The sequence below is a fragment of the Podarcis gaigeae genome, assembly GCF_964106915.1.
Source record: "Podarcis gaigeae genome assembly, chromosome: 8".
In the NCBI taxonomy this organism is placed as follows: domain Eukaryota; kingdom Metazoa; phylum Chordata; class Lepidosauria; order Squamata; family Lacertidae; genus Podarcis; species Podarcis gaigeae.
In genome coordinates this window covers 12,439,918-12,459,209 of record NC_139684.1, presented here as the reverse complement: position 1 = coordinate 12,459,209, position 19,292 = coordinate 12,439,918, and the positions used below count along the sequence as shown (strand labels likewise).

The following is a 19,292-nucleotide window of genomic DNA, read 5'->3' as shown; positions in this document are numbered from 1 at the left end:
TGACCATTAGGTCCAGTCGTGGCCGACTCTGGGGTTGTGGTGCTCATCTCGCTTTATTGGCCGAAGGAGCCGGCGTACAACTTCCGGGTCATGTGGCCAGCATGACTAAGCTGCTTCTGGCGAGCCAGAGCAGCGCACAGAAACACCATTTACCTTCCCGCTGGAGTGGTACCTGTTTATCTACTTGCACTTTGACGTGCTTTCGAACTGCTAGGTTAGCAGGAGCTGGGACCGAGCCGCCGACCTTCTGATTGGCAAGTCCTAGGCTCTGTGGTTTAACCCACAGCGCCACTCCAATATAAATAAAAACATATATATGTGTGTGCGTGCCTGTGTGTGTGTGTGTGTGTATGTATATGTGTGTGTGTGTGTGTGTGTGTGTGTATATATATATATATATATATATATATATATATTTGCTTTCGTAGATTTTCACGGGTACAGGAATGCAGGTTTTGGTGTCCTCGGGTGTCTTCCCGTGTAAAAGTTGGGGTGTCTAGGCGACGTTTCGACGAGGTCTCACTCGTCATCTTCAGGCTGGTGCTTTCGGCTTCTTGTTACTGGAACAGAGCGGGATCTCAATGTTTGAGTTCCTATAAATACTGTAGAGGGGGTGTGGTGTCTAGCCTCCAATGTTCTGGGCAGAGAGGAAGTTCCCAGGCTAGTGTGCCTTTTCTTCTTTTGTTCCTTAATTACTTGAGAGATACCTTGAGTGATTTCTTGAGTGATATCCTGAGTACCACTTAGGTGGGTCATTAGGTGTGGATTAGTTGCTAAAGTCTTTGTGTCTTGACCTCTTGAACTTTGTGAAGAGTTTTCCTGAGAAGATGGCTGTATTGCACTTAGTTGTGCTTTGGCTTGGCTTCGTGTATAGGGGCGAGCTGTGGTTTTGTGGCTTGTGTCAGCCAGATCTGTGTAGGGATTGCAGGGGGGTGCAGCATCCGGAGGTGCACAAGACACAAAGACTTTAGCAACTAATCCACACCTAATGACCCACCTAAGTGGTACTCAGGATATCACTCAAGAAATCACTCAAGGTATCTCTCAAGTAATTAAGGAACAAAAGAAGAAAAGGCACACTAGCCTGGGAACTTCCTCTCTGCCCAGAACATTGGAGGCTAGACACCACACCCCCTCTACAGTATTTATAGGAACTCAAACATTGAGATCCCGCTCTGTTCCAGTAACAAGAAGCCGAAAGCACCAGCCTGAAGATGACGAGTGAGACCTCGTCGAAACGTCGCCTAGACACCCCAACTTTTACACGGGAAGACACCCGAGGACACCAAAACCTGCATATATATATATATATATATATATATATAGTTCTGCTTTACAATTTAGAATATTCATTGAAACAACCTTAAAACATCAATGGCTTTCCTTCTTCTCTTTCCGTGGTTCATTTTGCATAACATAAATCCCTGCATATTTTACAAAAACTAAACCATTCAGTATTCCATTATTGCATCCGTCAAAACTTATTTACACTGTTGAATTTATCTTAATGCTGTCAACGTTTTCAAGTGTACACAATCTGCCCCCCACCATATATTCAATAAACATTTTCCAATCTTCTTTAAATGTGTGTTTTTCTTGTTCTCTTATTCTATATTTTAGGCCCGCAAGCTGTGGATATTCCATCAGTTTTAAACTTAAATTGATAAAATATTTAAAAAACTTCCCACTACAGGGCTGCCTTCGGATGTCTTCCAAAGGTCGCGTAGTTACTTACCTCCTTGGCTTGGGGGAGAGGGTCGCATAACTCCATACCCTCAAATATTTCTCTGATGAAAATTTTGTTGTTTAGTCATGTCTGACTCTTCGTGACCCCCTGGACCAGAGCACGCCAGGCACTCCTGTCTTCCACTGCCTCCCGCAGTTTGGTCAAACTCATGCTGGTAGCTTCAAGAACACTGTCCAACCATCTCATCCTCTGTCGTCCCCTTCTCTTTGTGCCCTCCATCTTTCCCAACATCAGGGTCTGTTCCAGGGAGTCTTCTCTTCTCATGAGGTGGCCCAAGTATTGGAGCTTCAGCTTCAGGATCTGTCCTTCCAGTGAGCACTCAGGGCTGATTTCCTTCAGAATGGATAGATTTGATCTTCTTGCAGTCCAGCACCAGAATTCAAAAGCATCCATTCTTCGGCGATCGGCCTTCTGATGAAAATAGGGACACTCTAAAAGGGGGACATTCTGGAATCAAATCAGAAACCAGGGCGGCTTCTGTAGATCCAAAACTGCCCCTGGAAAATAGGGACACTTGGATGGTCTTATTTCAGGCATTGCTTTCTGCTCCTCAGCTGTGAATTGCAGGAACAGAACCAGCTGCTTTATACAAAGTCTGAACTTTGGTTCCATCTACCTCAGTATTGCCTACACTGACTGGCAGCAATGGCTCTCCTATTCCCAGCCCTACCCAGCCAGGGATTGAACCCAGGGCCCTTCTGCATGCTGAGCTACAGCCCCACAGTAAAAGGTGCTTGAAGGGACTTGGAAAATCAGATGTCAAGGAGATGATACAACCTTTAGAAGACATCTGAAGGCAGCCCTGTATAGAGAAGCTTTTTAATGTTTTATTTTGCCCTCCTTCGTGTGCCTCCTCCTTGAGAGGTCCGGAGGGTGGCAACACGAGAACGGGGCCTTCTCTGCAGTGGCTCCCCGTCTGTGGAATGTTCTCCCCAGGGAAGTTCTCCTGGCGCCTTCATTACACACCTTTAGGTGCCAGCAAAAAAGTTCATTTTTAACCAGGCCTTTGGTTGATCTGATTTACATCCTATGCCCTTTTAAAAGGTGTGGATTTTTTTTGGGGGGGGGAGGACTATTGGGTGGTTGTTTTTATTTTTAAATTTGTGGTTTTATATCTTGATTTTATTCTGTGAATCGCCCTGAGACCCCTGGGTATAGGGCGGTATATAAATTCAATAAATCATAATAATGTTTTTATATATGTTGGAAGCTGCTCAGAGGGGCAACACAGTCAGATGGGCAGAGTACAGTGGTACCTCGGTTTACATATGCTTCAGGTTACAGGCTCCGCTAACCCAATAATTGTGCTTCAGGTTAAGAACTTTGCTTCAGGATGTGAACAGAAATTGGGCTCCGGCGGCGAGGCAGCAGCAGGAGGCCCCATTAGCTAAAGTGTTGCTTCAGGCTAAAAACAGTTTCAGGTTAAGAACGGACCTCCAGAACGAATTAAGTACTTAACCTGAGGTACCACTGTACAAATAAATTATTGTTGTGGTTAACACATGTGTGTGTCTGCTTGAGGTATAACGGGGAAGGAATTTTAAAATTTAAGGGGATTTGGAAGCATGGGAGAAAGCTGCCCTCTCCCCTTTCCAAAATATTGATAGTTTTTCTCCCCCCCCCCCAATAGGTGACCTGCCTGCCTTGGAACGATGATCCTCTGGCGCCCGAGACCAACCTTATGAAAGAAGAGCTGGCCAAGGTGAACAGGAGAGGGATTCTGACCATCAATTCTCAGCCGAATATCAATGGCAAGCCCTCCACAGACCCGATTGTGGGCTGGGGTCCCGACGGAGGCTACGTCTTCCAGAAGGTAACATGCCTGGGGACATTATGCTCTTCTCCCCTTCCCTCCCATCTCCCAGTCCAAGCAGTTCAATTTTTGTGTGAAAGGAAGAACCACACTGCCTTTCGTGGCAAAGCTTTAGAAAATACGGCATTTCAGGGGGTCAGGCTGGATGACCCCTGGGGTCCCTTCCACTCCACAGTTCTGCGATTCCAAGTCGCGTGCTATGGCAAATTAGGAAGAAAGATTTGTTTGACATGTTTATAGGCTGCTGTTCAGGGTCCGGTTTCAGAAAATGGTATACATCGCTCAGTAGGGATAGGAACACAGGCAGTTAGCTGTCTTTTAACATGAAGTCATATACAGTGGTACCTTGGTTCTCAAACGCCTTAGTTCTCAAACGCCGAAAACCTGGAAGTAAGTGTTCAGGCGGCTAGTCCTAGTCTTTATAACCTTGTACCTTCTTCCAGAAGGTGGAAGCTGAAAGAGATCATTTCTGGGGTGCGCACTATCCCGCGCTATCTCTGCTGCTTTCTTGTGGCACCTGGCAGCATAGATTTGATCCAAGGTGGGAAGAATGCAGCCGATTATTCTCTCCGCAGTCTTTACAACCCTGGACAGCATTCTCCCCCCCCCCCCCCCGTTTTTCCCAAACCACACACACAGACCATAATTCACTCTCCAAAGTGCAATGGTAAAATGCCATCAACAGGTCCTTTCAACCCTTCTCTTTAGACACTGGAACATAGGAAACTGTGTTCTGTATAAAACACAGTTCTGAATAACTGTGTTATTCAGGCCGTTGCTCTGTCCAGCTCAGTCTCATCTATACGGACTGGTAGCAGCTCTCTGATGTTTCAGACCAGACTCTCTCCCAGGCAGACCTGGAAATGCTGAGGGTTCAATCTGGTTCCCGAGGCCTTCTGCATGCCAGGCAGGTGTTCTGCCACTGGGCTATGGCTCCTTTCCTCGTCCTTTAGCTTGAAAGGTTGATCTGTAGCTGTAACTTGGCCCAAGCAGTTCTCAAGCAGCAGGGCGTAACCAAGGCCGGCTAAATCAAAGAAGTCTGGCCACTCGGTGCCGGCAGGTGTCAGAAGCAGTGGAGGAAAATAAAGATTCCCCGCCTCAGAAATATTGAAGTGTGGGGACAGGGCGGTGTGTGTGTGTGTGTGTGTGTGTGTGTGTGTGTCAAGCCCCTTACAATGAGCGAGTAAATAGTGGGGGGAGCTGTGATCCTCAGCGCCAGCTGGCTACAAAAAGCAAGTGGTGGGGTGATTAAGCAATGCTAGCAGGGGGCTAGCAGATCCGCTGTTTGCGAGACAAAAGGCTGCAGGGCTGCGGATTTCAAAAGCTCTCATTTTGAGCCCATGGGGCGCTGTGTCGGCAGCCCCCATTAAACGGGGACCCCCGCTGCGAAATTGCTCCCCTCCCAGTGAGCCACCAGAGCGCTTGTATTATTTGTCTTGCTTTCGAAAGCAGCCTCTTGATCTTCGCCACACACCCCTTCCCCCTTTTTTAAAACTCTGACCACAATGAGAAACCCAGTCTATCTAGTTTACCTTTCCGTTGAAACAAAAAAAGAGCATTCCTTAATAATATCCAGGTTTTGGATCAACTTCTTCAATTATTATTTTTTTGGTACCGTCTCCCTTCTCTCTTAATCCAAATAAGATTAAGGTCAAGTGAGACTTTTGCTCAGTGCCCCAAAGCTAATCCCAGTGTGAACTGGGGGGCGGGGAGGAGGGTCTTTTTCTTCAGAGAGGCAACCGGCGTTGGTGTTTCTAAGCTGCTCTGCTCCACATGGTAGCAGAAACACTGAAGTAGAGCAAACTTGATTTAACACAATCACAGTCCAATAAAAGGACAGCCAAGCAGTACTATTGTAATAGTAAAATTTAAGGTCTTATATATATAAGAAATTTTCATAAATGTACCAACCAAGCAGATACATAAATCAGCACAGGAAGACTGAACTGAAAGCATTTTGACTCCCAAACTGACCAAATGTTTTCTCTGCCAGGAGGGAGGGGGTGAGGGAACCTTCCCATTGTCTCAGGAATTGGGAAATCACCATCTCAAAGGAATGGCCAGATTACCAGGAATGGCAATCAGATAAGGCATTATCAGATAACCTGGCAGACAGGAAAAACAACAGCATTCAAATTTCTGTTGTAGACCGCCTTTTCTGTGATGTAGGTATGATGTTTGTGGGGGCTGGTCTTGGGTTACACCCCTTCTGTGATGTATGTATGATGTATGGAGGGTTGGTCTTGAGTGACAGGGCAGGGAATTTAAAATGTCTATACAAGGCCTTGCGTGCCATTGTTCTGGGTTCCCTATTGGGGACTTTGTCTTCTTTTCATCTTTGGGTCAGTAACAACCGGGTGGCTGTCGTCGCATACATAAGAAGTATTTTCTGCTCCCTTGGAATATCGGCACCTACAATTCCTAATAAAAAAACCTCTGCTCCCCCCCCCCCCGGATAATTTAAACATTTAAATTGTGCCATTGCCGGGATTCTCTGGTGTCAACATCTCCTCTCTCGACTCCTTCCAGGCTTACCTGGAGTTCTTCACCTCCAGCGAGAACGTCAGAGCCCTCCAAACAGTGCTGAAGAACTACGGCCAGCGAGTGAATTACCACATTGTCAACGTCAAGGTGTGTTCTTCCTCAGTGCCAGATTACCAAATAGACAGACTGGGCACTGGCCTATGAGCCTAGGGGCCCCTCAACAACGGATCAAAATAATATTGATTTGATCTTGAAAGAAAATTGGGAGATAATTTGTGAGGGGGCCTCCGAGATTCTGACTGCCTAGGAGCCTCCACTGGGTTTAATCCGACACTGGTCCTTCCTCTGGCAGGCTGGCAGGGAAAACGTTTCCGTGGAAACTTGGGATGCTTGAACTGAGAGCGGATGTGGGGAGCAAACCCTCTGCTTGTGGTCTCTGGAGAATATTTTGAGAATTGTTCAGCCTCTGCTAGGACAATAGGCTTTGGGTTCATGACCCCTCCTTACGGCCTCCTGTTTAGCCAGAGAATCTGATCAGCCGGGCATATCATTCCTTGGAGGAGTTTTCTGGGTTTACTTCACCCGGTTGGGTGCAGGGAAGAACAACAACAACAACAATTTATTAATTATACCCCGCCCGTCTGGCTGGGTTTCCCCAGCCACTCTGGGTGGCTTCCAACAGAACACTAAAATACAGTAACCTATTAAACATTAAAAGCTTCCCTAAACAGGGCTGCCTTCAGATGTTTTCTAAGTTTGGTAGTTATTTTTCTCTTTGACATCTGGTGGGAGGGTGTTCCACAGGGCTGGTGCCACTACCAAGAAGGTCCTCTGCCTGGTTCCCTATAGCTTTGCTTCTCGCAATGAGGGAACCGCCAGAAGGCCCTCGGCACTCTGTGTCCAGGCAGAACGATGGAGGTGGAGACGCTCCTTCAGGTATACTGGGCCGAGGCCTGTTCAGTTGGGCCTGAGATCTGTAAAAAAGGAAAAGGAAAAAAGGAAAGGACCCCTGGACGGTTAAGTTCAGGCAAAGGCGACTATGGGGTTGCGGAGCTCATCTCACTTTCAGGCCCAGGGAGCCAGTATTTGTCCGCAGACAGCTTTCCGGGTCATGAGGCCAGCAGGACTAAACTGCTTCTGGTGCAACGGGACACCTTGACGGAAACCAGAGCGCATGGAAATGCTGTTTACCTTCCAGCAGTACCTATTTATCTACTTGCACTGGTGTGCTTTCGAACTGCTAGGTTGGCAGGACAGAGCAGCGGAAGGTCACCCCATGGTGGGGATTCGAACTGTCGACCTTCCAAACGGCAAGCCCAAGAGGCTCAATGGTTTAGACCACAGCACCACCCGCATCTTGAGATCTGTACAGGCCTGGCAGCAAGTTAACAGGTGTATGCAAAACCGTGATGCAGCTGTTTCCAGGCTGCATGCGCCCCATTTCTTTCTCTTCCTTCTAAACACCTTCCTGTTTCCCGTCGGTAGGGTGAGAACATTACCAACGCGCATGAAATGCAACCCAACGCCGTAACGTGGGGCATCTTCCCTGGCAGAGAGATCATTCAGCCGACGGTTGTAGACCCGGTTAGCTTCATGTACTGGAAGGTAAGAGGGTTATTGTTCCCTGCCCTGCTCCAAACACCCAGGAAACTCTTAGCCTGTTGGTACAGATCTGGGGCTTTGGTAAATTTCCGTGGAAAATGTGTGTGAACAGAAGTACAAGGTGCCAATTTCTCCTCGGGGAGGTTTGCCTGGCGCCTTCATTAGACACCTTTAGGCGCCAGGCAAAACCGTTCCCTTTTAGGGCAGGCCTTTGGTTGATCTGATTTGCTTCCTAGGCCCTGATTTTTTTTTAAAATGTATTTTGTGGTTTTAAATCTTGATTTTATTCCTGAGACCCCCGGGTATAGGGCGGTATATAAATTCAATATATAATAATTATTATTAATAATAATTTGTTTCCCATAGTTCCTCCTGCACTCCCACCCCAAGTTGTTTTTAAGTGTGACCCTTTTCTCTCTCTCTGCCCCCCTCGGACAGGATGAGGCCTTTGCCCTGTGGATCGAGCAGTGGGCCAAGCTGTACGAAGAGGAGTCCCCCTCTCGCATGATCATCCAGTACATGCACGACAACTATTACCTGGTCAACTTGGTGGACAACGACTTCCCCCTGGACAGCTGCCTCTGGCAGGTCTTGGAAGACATGCACACGCTCTTGAACTGTCTGGCGGAACCGTGAACGGGAGAAAAGGCACACAGCCTCCCAGATTTGCCTGGCAGCACGGTCAAAAACCTTAGGGATGCGAGGTTGGAACCACAGTGACCCAGACACTCCTCTAGGGGGCGCCGTTGGCTAAATTTCCCCCCATTGCCTTCAAAGAAGGAGGCCAGTTAAGACAGGAGCATCTCCCTTCTGATCCAAAAGACTCTGAGGATGTTTTTGAGCCCTTCTTGGATTGCTACAATCCCTTTTCCCCTTATACTAATGGCAGCTAGAAATCCTTATCCCCACCCCAACCCCAAATCTCTATCTGGCCCACCCCCCCTTGTTTCTGGGTTGCACTCTAAAAAAGAAAGCTTTCAGCTGCTGCTTCAGTGCACACCCTCTGATCGATGGGACTGACGGCTTCACAAGCCTCTAGTTCAGAACGGGAGTTGCAGAAAATCAGGATGAGCCCAACCGCCTGCGACGCAACTGCCCTCCTCTGGGGAGCCGCAGTATGTGGCCGGCTATTTATTTTGTTTTTATTTTATTATAAAGGCGCGGGATCGTGGTCTCCTTCCTGCATCTTCACGTTTTCTCTTGCAGGGGAGGGGGAAGTATTTAAAATGCTTGTAAAGGGAAGGAGAGAAGTGAAATCGGAATGAAATAAAATGTAGTTGATGCCTACGTTGACTTGCCTTTTAAAAAATGTGTTGAACGAGAGAGCGAAGGGACTCACGTTGTAGCAGTGTGGTTGGGCACATCGCGATGAACGCAGGGAGTTATGGTAACGTGGTCCCTTTCCCCCCTCAAACACCCATGGCTGGTGTCCATTGGGACTTGTGGGGCAGAAACATATGGGTGCCGGACGCCATTTTGAATCAAGATGGCCCATTTGTGGGCATAGTTTCTTGTGATATTGTTGCCAAACTCTGCATTAGGGGTTCCTGGTGGGGGTGGGGGCACACTTTTTTAAGCTGTTGGAATGCCAGGCACCATTTTGCAACAAGATGGTGGACAGAAAAATCACTTTTGCATGGCTTAGGCCTGTTCGGGGGCCACAGGTTCAGCTGCATCTTGAGATAATACAAGAGTTCCTGAGGATCGACATCAATATTTGGGGTGCCTTTTTGAACCAACATGCCAGATGGAAACGTGACTTCGGCACAACTTTGCCTGATTTTTGGTGCGGCTGGTCCAACTCACAAATGACGCTATCCGTTTATAAACACATCTCTGTTCGTTTTAAAAAAATTTTCCAAGCACTTTGTGCTAGTCTGTAATAATCCGTTTTGAGGCTTAGGGTATATAAACTTCATGAAATATAAATAAAATAAGAAGGGATATAAACTTTTTCTTTTTTTAATGCTTTATTTTCAGTTTTTAAACATTATTATACATTCACATCATTTTCAATTTCTACACTTCTGGGATCCCTTAGATCCCTTGGACTCTGCCCCCCCCCCTCCATCTAATTACATTTTTCTAATCCATTTTATCTCCTTTTTTTTACCTTTTTTACAAAAAAGGTAAAGAATCCCTGACAGTTAAGTCCAGTCGCAGACGACTCTGGGGTTGCGGCGCTCATCTCGCTTTACTGGCCAAGGGAGCCGACGTTTGTCCGCAGACAGTTTTTCCGGGTCATGTGGCCAGCATGACTAAGCCGCTTCTGGGGAACCAGAGCAGCGCACGGAAACGCGGTTTCCCTTACCACCTATTTATCTACTTGCACTTTTGGGTGTGCTTTCGAACTGCTAGGTTGGCAGGAGCTAGGACCGAGCAACGGGAGCTCACCCCGTTGCGGGGATTCGAACCGCCAACCTTCTAATCGGCAAGCCCAAGAGGCTCAGTGCTTTAGACCACAGCACCACCCGTCTTAGCTTGGCTGTAAACTTTTTCTTTCAACCTGAATGGAAGCCGAAAGTCTCAGGGCCCTCAGAATACGTGATGTCTGTTACATTGCATTCTTGAGTATTAACCCAAATTTTGCACAATCCTTTGTCTTCCAGGTGCGATCTCCCTCAGGCCCCTATTTTAAGGTCCTTTTGGGATTTGTAGGTGCTTGTCCACCTTTCTGGTCCGCTACAGAGCGAGCATGAATTTATCTGGTACTTTTTATTTCTCCTTCTGCTCAGTATCTCCCCCCACACGAACCCTAGAGTCCAGGAGCAAACGGCTGATGGCACAAGTTAATCCCAACCCGATCGATTACAGGCGGGAGCTAATGAGACGAGAAGCATGTCCCTGAAGACGTAGAAGGAAGCTTCACTTTTTGGGGGTGTGCTGGGGGGGGGAGGCTCAGCTGTTCCCAGCAGGCTGCTTCATCATCAGCCTAATCAGCGGAAAAAGGAACCCAGGGTGTGAGGAAGAGGAGGTGGAGAGGTCGCCTACCTCTCCAAGCATTTAATGAAGAGGTGATGGATGTCACAAAGAGAAGGGAGTTGGGGGTGAGGATTTCCAGCTGGGAGGCAGGCCCTGCAAAAAATACACACATACACCCACCATCTCCCTTTGTGCTTGCTGCAGGCCGGGACGGCTTTCTCCTAAATACAGAAAAGCAGCAAGCAGGCCTTAAGCGGGAGGTTGGTGCATGTGTGAGAGAGATAAAGTCTCGTTTCGTTCTTTTCCAAGGCTTTGTGGGGACACGGGTGGTGCTGTGGTCTAAACCACTGAGCCTCTTGGGCTTGCCGATCAGAAGGTCGCGGTTTGAATCCCTGCGACGGGGTGAGCTCACTTTACTCAGTCCCTGCTCCTGCCAACCTAGCAGTTCGAAAGCACGTCAAAGTGCAAGTAGATAAACAGGTACTGCTGTGGCGGGAAGGTAAACGGCATTTCTGTACACTGCTCTGGTTCACCAGAAGCGGCTTAGTCATGCTGGCCACATGACCTGGAAGCTGTAAGGCGGCTCCATCGGGCAGTAAAGCGAGATGAGCGCTGCAACCCCAGAGTCAGCCACGACTGGACCTAATGGTCAGGGGTCCCTTTACCTTTAAACAATGCAAGTGCAGGAATGGAAACAAACAAGACTCCGGTCAATAATTGCACAGTTTTGCAAAAATGCATCAAGTTATGGCGGAGCTTTAATGAACAATTGCTGTCACAATCCGAAATAGAGTATGTGCAAACGGGAAATAAAAAAGTGAATCCCTGCGATGGGGTGAGCTCCCATTGCTCTGTCCCAGCTCCTGCCAACCTAGCAGTTCGAAAGCACACCAGTGCAAGTAGATAAATAGGTAGCTCTGCAGTGGGAAGGTAAACAGCATTTCCAAGCGCTCTGGTTTCTGTCACGGTGTCCTGTTGCGCCAAAAGCGGTTTAGTTCTGCCGGCCACATGACCTGGAAAGCTGTCTGTGGACAAACACCAGCTCCCTCGGCCTGAAAGCGAGATGAGAGCCGCAACCCCCGAGTCGCCTTTGACCAGACTTAACCATCCAGGGGTCCTTTACCTTTTATACCTACCAAGGCTGCATAAGAACCTAAGAGCAGCCCTGATGGGTCAGGTCATTGGGGCATCTTACCCATCATCCTCTTCTCACCCACTCAGCTCTCTTCCCCACCAAACCCGAAAGTCAGTTGCCCTGTTATCTTTTCATTCAGCAGCCTAACAGCCCACGGATAGAAGCTGTTCTTTACCCTGTTGGTGCAACTAATCCTGCTTCTATATCTTCTGCCTGAGGGCAGGAGATCACGAAAGTGCCGGCCAGGGTGTGAATCATCCCTGAGAATTTTCCTCACTCTCCTGAGGCAACGTTCTTCCGCCGTTTCATCCAGCGGATTCACGGGACAGCCCATAAAATCTTGTGCTGTGTTCACCACCCTCTGTAGGCACTTCCTATCAGTTGATGGCAAACCAGCGTACCACACCGTGTTGCAGTATGAAATGACAATCAAATGTTGATTGACATCGTTCTTTCGCAATACTCTGAGGAGATGGAGTCTCTGTTGGGCCTTCTTAACCACCTGGGTTGTATTGATTTTCCAAGTAAGGTCTTCACTGAGATAAACTCCTAGGAATTTAAAGGAAGAGACTCTCTCCATACAGCCCTCCCCGATGTACAGCGGGGCTAGTTCTCTCTTCCTCCGAAAGTCCGACACCATCTCCTTTGTCTTGCTTAAGCCCACAAATAAGAGCAGGGCACATGAGCACGTCCTTCTGTAGCCTTATTAGACTTTACCGATTGGTGGGCTCTGCGTTGCTTCCGGACAGGAGGAAGGAAGTCAAATGACACCGAGGGTTGGTTCAGAGAAAGAGTTCTTTATTTCTGCTCTCCAGAGCAGCAAAAAGGCACCTACGTGGTCAGTCCACAGCAAGTCCAAAGAAATGAGAGATTTCACGCAGTATATATATATCCTCCAGGCACCCTCTCCCCCCTTCCCCAGGAATCCAGCCACGTCAGCTTGTACACGCAGGTTGACATCACAGATATTCCTGCTCCGGTACTCTTAACCATAAAAGGGTTTTCCTTCCTGTACTTCTGGCCATAAAAGGGTATTCCTGTTCCTATACTCTTATCTTGGAGCAAGAGGTCACCAACTCCAAGAACACACTCTGGCGCTGTTCCCGGACTAGGTCTGTGCATCAGAGTGTGGTAAGATAAGACCCAGACATGTCATCCCTACTCCACTGGAACAGCCAAGGTCATCCATTGCCGTGACTGATAAAGGAGAGAGCTTTGTTTATACAGCTGTGTTCTTGTTATGCATTTGCTCAACAGCTCAAGTTAATGCATTTTAGAAATGCTCTCTTGGAGAAAGAAGAAAAGGGAGGTTTTGGGTCCTGTTTCAAACTGACTGCACAGAAACCCATTCCTTCACTTCCTGTAGATCCCAGCAACTGGCATTGAGAAGCACGACTGCCTTTGACCGTGGAGACAAAGCATTGCCAGAATGGTGGTGAAGTCATCGATAGCTTTCTCCTCCATGTATCTGTCCGGTCCTCTTTTAAAGCCATCCAAGTTGGTGGCCGTCACTGTCTCCTGTGGCAGTGAGTTCCATAGTTTAACGGTTCCACAGCTGTGTGAAAAAGCATTTCTTTATCTCTGCCCTGACTCTTCCCACATTCAGCTTCGCTGGATGACCATGATGTTGTGAGAGGAGAAGAAAAACTTCTCTCTTTCTACTCTGAACTGTGCATCGTTTTATAAGCTTCTATCAATGTGGCCTCTCTTCCTCACTTTTTCTCTGAACAAAAAAGTCCCAAAAGCTACCCCAAAAGAATCCCAGAAACAGAAGTTTACCCCTCACGCAACTATAATTCCTAGCACCCTTAAACTACTGTTCCCAGAATTCTCTGGGGGAAGCCACCTGCTTTAAATGTAGTCTGCACGCACAGCCATGGGTTACGTATTTAGATGTATGGGCAACAGCAAACAATATAAATTTGTTTAAAGATTATTTAAAAACCTGGGAAGATGTTGTTGTTGTTTAGTTGTGTCTGACTCTTCGTGGCCCCATAGACCAGAGCGCGCCAGGCACTCCTGTCTTCCACTGCCTCCCACAGTTTGGTCAAACTCATGCTGGTAGCTTCGAGAACACTGTCCAACCATCTCGTCCTCTGTCGTCCCCTTCTCCTTGTGCCCTCCATCTTTCCCAACATCAGGGTCTTTTTGGGAAGATATTAAAGTTGCAAATTTGGAACAGAATGCATCTTTCATTACTAGGTAGAGTGTTGACTATAAAGATGACTGTATTGCCAAGAATGTTATTCTGTTTCAATTTATTCCAGTGATTGGCTAGACAGATTGTTTCAACAAATGGCAAAAAGGTATTTCTAAATATATTTGGCAAGGGAAAAAGCCAAGAATAAAATATTAATAGATGCAAAAGAAAGAGGTTTTCCCCTGCCGGATATGAGACTATACTATGAAGCATCCTGTCTTCGTTGGTTGAAGGAATGGATGACATTATAGAATTCTCATACTGTATTCTAGACTTAGAAGGTCATGACAATATTTTTGATTGGCATGCTTATTTATGGTATGAAAAGGTGAAAGTTCATGAAGGATTTACAAAGGCCTGACAAAGAAGGGGCGCACCGGGTGGCTCTGGGCATCATGTCCTCGGTTTGCCACCTATAAAATGGGCACAGGAGTGCAGGGGACACAAACAGCATTGAATTCGAGCCATCGAGAGAGGGGAATGCGCTTTAGTGTATAGCAGCCTATGACTCAGTTGCCCAGCTGTAATTTGAAGGCAAGCCGATTGGCACTGTTCCTTTGCAAGGAAGGAAGAAAAAAAAAAAGACTTTGAGGCTGCTGGTGTTTTATTGAGCAATAAAAAATTGACCAGTGCTCGTTCCACCAGAGAGAAAAGATATTTATGATGGGAAGCTCATGCTTCCTATAAAGGTTCTGGGCTTTTCCAAGTGTAATCTGATAGGCTGGAGAATGTTCGGTTGCCAAGGCTTTTGCAGGCAAAATGGGGGTGGAAAGCTGCCGTTTCCTTTTGCCTGCGGACTCACTCACTGCCCTGGAAATCTTAAAAAACATATTTCAGCCTTCTAGAAGTCACCTCTGCGCTCTGAACGGGACGCCATCAGCTGCCGCCACCTTCCAAAAGCCTGAGGGGGGAAAAGGATGGAAAGGGTCAGAGATAGCAAGAGATGTAGCACATAATATAATGTTTGAGGATTGGGAAAGACTGTGGAAGAAAGGGGTTAAGTTCACTGCATGCACTGTGTTAAAGGAAAATATAAAGAAAATGATGTACAGATGGTATTTGACTCCTGTTAAATTAGCAAAGATCTATCATAACTGCGATAATTTATGTTGGAGATGCAAAGAAAAGGAAGGAACTTTGTATCACATGAGGTGGACCTGCCCCAAGGTGAAAGACTTCTGGGAAAATGAACTGAAAAAAATGTTGAAATATACATTCATAAAGAAACCAGAGGCCTTTCTTCTTGGAATAACAGGTTTGGAATTGCCCAAGAAAGATGTTAAATTATTTTTGTATGCCACAACTGCTGCTTTGTTTATTTGTTTGTTTATAATTTTGTGAAAATCAATAAAAAAAATTGAAAAAAAGAAAAGAGATAGCAGGTGCTCTCACTGCGGAGTTTGGGGGAAGCAGCTGATTGTTACCCCAGCAGGGTCCACCATTCCAAGCCCTATTGTCAAATATGCTCCCGAGACACAAACAGATGATCCCTTTCTTTCCTCTTGGCCAGCTAGATGGGACAAAATAGCCTGACCTCGTGGAATAAGTTTTTCTTAACATTTCTGTTAACACCTCCCTGCTTTGGTATCTAGAAACTGAAACACTAAAATTGCCCCAGCTTGGATAATGGGGTCTTTCTCTGCGTCCGATTTACTTATTTCATAACATTTATATTCTGCCTGATTGTTCAGCTGTGATTAATAACAATATTTATACCCTGCCCATGTTGGCTGGGTCCCTTCCAACTCTAGGGTGCTAGGATTTTAAGACTCAAAGCGGTTTACAAAAAGAATACAACAAGGGAATTTTCAAACAATTCTTTGCAATGTCAGAAAATAAACAAAATCGGCGATAAGCTAAACCAGATTTCTCAAACTGTAGTCTTCAGCTGTTTTTGGACTACAACTCCCATCATCCTTAGCTAGCAGGACCAGTGGCCATGGATGATGGGAATGGTAGTCTAACAACAGCTGAAAACGCAAATTTGGGAAACCCTGAGCTAAACGAATTAAAACACACATCAACATTCTGCATATCTGGGTAGGCCTGCCTAAGCAAAAATGTGTGAAGGTGCTTGCCTGATGTCAATATGTAGGGAGTTCCAAAGTACCATATTTTTTGCTCTATAAGATGCACCTGACCATAAGACCCACCTAGTTTTTGGAGGAGGAAAACAAGGGGAAAAAATATTCTGAATCCCAGAACAGCAAGAGGGATCGCTGCGCAGTGAAAGCAGCAATTCCTCTTACTGTTCTGGCTTCTGGGATAGCTGCGCAGCCTGCATTCGCTCCATAAGACGCACACACATTTCCCCTTTTAGGAGGGGGAAAGTGCGTCTTATAGAGCAAAAAATACAGTATATGTATACAAGGCTGAAAAAGAACTGTGCTTCTGTCCAAGTCACCGAATGGCAAGAGTCTGGGCCCAGAACAGTGACTCACTACAGAGATGCAATAGCCAACCTCCAGGGGGAATTGTTTTGGGAGCTAACGGAAGACTCCTTATCTGAAGAAGTGTGCATGCACACGAAAGCTCATACCAAGAACTGACTTAGTTGGTCTTTAAGGTGCTACTGGAAGGAATTTTTTTTTGTTTTGACTATGGCAGACCAACACGGCTACCTATCTGTAACTGGAACTAAGGAAGGCACCACATTAAGCCGCATGAAATGGAAGGGTATCTGAAGAAGTGTGCATGCACACGAAAGCTCATACCAAGAACTGACTTAGTTGGTCTTTAAGGTGCTACTGGAAGGAATTTTTTTTTGTTTTGACTATGGCAGACCAACACGGCTACCTATCTGTAACTGGAAGACTCCTTGGCAGAGACAGGAAGAGCATCAGCCAAAACCACAGCGGGGCGCAATGTTGGAGGAGCGTCGTGAAGCATGCAGAGGCACAGCGGGCAACCTCTTCTAGGGAAGTTGTGTTTTAGGTGCCTGGGAGGGAAGCCTTTGCTTGCTGGACTCCTGTCCCGCAGCACGCCACCGGCAGTTTTGGGGTGAAACCCTAGCACTCCCCCAGCACCCAGTTTGGGAAATCGCTCACCCTTACCTGCTCGAGAAGCTGCCTCTCTTCGCCCGCCAGGAAACGCTCAGCCACCCAGCTCTGCAGGCAGCGCCGCCTCCAGACTGCCCAGCTCCACTGCGCCAGCCTCTGCCTCACCTGTGGGGAGATTTCAGAAGGGGCTTGGACTCCACAGCAATGGGGCCTTGGAGTCCAAGGCATCTTACAGACAGCCTCCCCAAGATTGATCCCAGTTTTTCTTCTTCCCAGCTCCTCTTGCTCAAAAAACCTTTTCTCCTGCGACCTCAAACATCATCTTGGCAGCATCTGTCAAAAGTATTCCTCTTGGATGGCCCCATCAACTCCTTTTGTCGTATTAACAAGATTCGCTCTTTGTTAGGCCAGCCAGGGTTTTTTGCCTAAGCTAGCCTAGGGATTCCCTGTCCAGCACAGCTCTGCAGTTTGTTCTTTCACCATCCACATCCCAGTTAAATCAAAACCCTAAAGATAAAGGGGACCCCTGACCATTAGTTCCAGTCGTGGCCGACTCTGGGGTTGCGGTGCTCATCTCGCTTTACTGGCCGAGGGAGCCGGCGTACAGCTTCCGGGTCATGTGGCCAGCATGACTAAGCCGCTTCTGGCGAACCAGAGCAGCACACGGAAACGCCGTTTACCTTCCCGCCGGAGCGGTACCTATTTATCTACTTGCACTTTGACGTGCTTTCGAACTGCTAGGTTGGCAGGAGCAGGGACCGAGCAACGGCAGCTCACCCCGTTGTGGGGATTTGAACCGCCAACCTTCAGATCGGCAAGTCCTAGGCCCAGTGGTTTAACCCACAGTGCCACCCGCGTCCCTCATCAAAACCCTACCATTTATCAATTTCTAGAGTTTGGTGGCAGTGGGGGAATCCTCCCCAAATCTATAACAATACTTAAGGCTTGGGGACCTTGGTCTTGCAGGCCAGATGTGGGAAGATGGACTCGCCTTCTAGTCCATCCCTCCCCAAAGCCACCCCCTTTGCGCCCTCCTCAAGTGGTGTTGCCCGACTGCAAATGTGTCCTCAAACTCGGATCGTGCCCCTCAGTTGCCTGGATGGAGCTTAGCGGGGTGTGTAAGGCAGAAAACAGCCTACTGTTCAGAGGTAAAATTATATATTTATTGCTCTGGCACCCAGTCCCCCCCCCCCCGAAGGGAATGTGGCCCCAGGGCTGGGAAAGGTTAGTCTCTAAACAGTGTTCAAAACTCAAATATCCTTTATTAGGCATAGCAAACCATACATTATCAAACAGACACCGTATACAAATTGTGCAAAATACGAGCACAGCATAACAAGGTTTGTCCCATTCAGATCTTTAACTCCAGAGAAGATCAATTTGCATAAATAATACAAGACAACACTACCACATCACCGATCAATTAAGAACCGCTAAATCTCTTTATAACGGCCCAGTCTTTCTACATGGACAGCACTCAAAAATTCAGCCACTATTAAAGTAATTTGATCATTCCTCTCCGAGAGCAGGTCCTGAACCGTTGGTAGCATAGAACTGAGCCTGTTGAGTTGTAAGGCCTCTAATAATTATCTTCTGGCATAAATACCAAAATCACAAGAAAAGAAAAGTTGCTCCAAAGTAACAGGTTCCTGTTTACTACATTTGCAGAGACGCTCTGATTCTGGGAGAGCTAAATACCTTCCTCTTACTATCATCGAGGGAAACATATTAAATCTGGCTGTAAACAGTGATCGAGATTTGCCAGGGGCATTTTGCAATCGAGTGAAGGTGCCCGAGTGCCAGGATAGCGCCTGATGTCGCCACCATCTGGAGGTGCATGCCCAGGGGTCCCTGAATCTTGCCTGTTTTCACACACCAGCAACACATCCTGTAGAATTCTATCTGCGATATTTTATCCGAACAAATTTCAGGAACCAAAAAAAAAAGTATTGAAAAACACAACTTTTGAGCTGCCTGCTCAAAAAAGGCAACTAGGCATTCGCTTTTGGCGACTAATGCTGGTTCAAGGAGCCATTTGCCACCTAGCTTATATATCTGAGTTTCTAACACTGTTGCAAACTCCCAGCGCATATGTTAGGATATCAGGGGGTTACTTGAGAGCAATCAGGCAAATGCCTCCCTGGTCGGCTGTAAAGCCTCGTTATTGGTGCAAAAAAAAAAAACCTTCATCATGCAGAGCGCCACTATTCAGTGGCTGGCTCATTCACTGGCAGAATCTGAGAATGGGCGGTCCTTAAACCTTCCCCAGCAGAGTAGTTTCTTGACGCCCAGTCTGCGCCTCCCCTCTCTGCACGGAAGTCTACTGTGCAGGGAGGGCGTGGGTAACAGTGGACCTCTCTCCTCCCCGCTTTGCCCAGGCAAGGTGTCCT

General features: G+C 47.2%; 2 protein-coding genes across 5 annotated transcripts in view; one reads left to right on the top strand and one right to left on the bottom strand.

Moving 5' to 3' along the window:
• MTHFR (methylenetetrahydrofolate reductase) overlaps positions 1 to 8,933 on the top strand; it is a 25,621-nt gene extending 16,688 nt beyond the window's left edge. Inside the window, exons 8-11 of the mRNA XM_083752023.1 lie at positions 3,378 to 3,560; positions 6,090 to 6,191; positions 7,530 to 7,649; positions 8,085 to 8,933. Of these exons, the coding sequence (XP_083608149.1) occupies positions 3,378 to 3,560; positions 6,090 to 6,191; positions 7,530 to 7,649; positions 8,085 to 8,282 (603 nt within the window). The 3' untranslated portion in view covers positions 8,283 to 8,933. The remainder of the gene's footprint in view (positions 1 to 3,377; positions 3,561 to 6,089; positions 6,192 to 7,529; positions 7,650 to 8,084) is intronic.
• A 5,556-nt stretch (positions 8,934 to 14,489) lies between these two features.
• LOC310849639 (uncharacterized protein) overlaps positions 14,490 to 19,292 on the bottom strand; it is a 44,547-nt gene continuing 39,744 nt past the window's right edge. For all 4 annotated transcript variants that reach the window (XM_083750124.1, XM_083750126.1, XM_083750127.1 and 1 more), the window contains 2 exons: positions 16,957 to 17,067; positions 14,490 to 14,804 (listed from right to left, as the gene is read on the bottom strand). In XM_083750124.1, the coding sequence (XP_083606250.1) occupies positions 14,745 to 14,804; positions 16,957 to 17,067 (171 nt within the window). In that variant the 3' untranslated portion in view covers positions 14,490 to 14,744. The remainder of the gene's footprint in view (positions 14,805 to 16,956; positions 17,068 to 19,292) is intronic.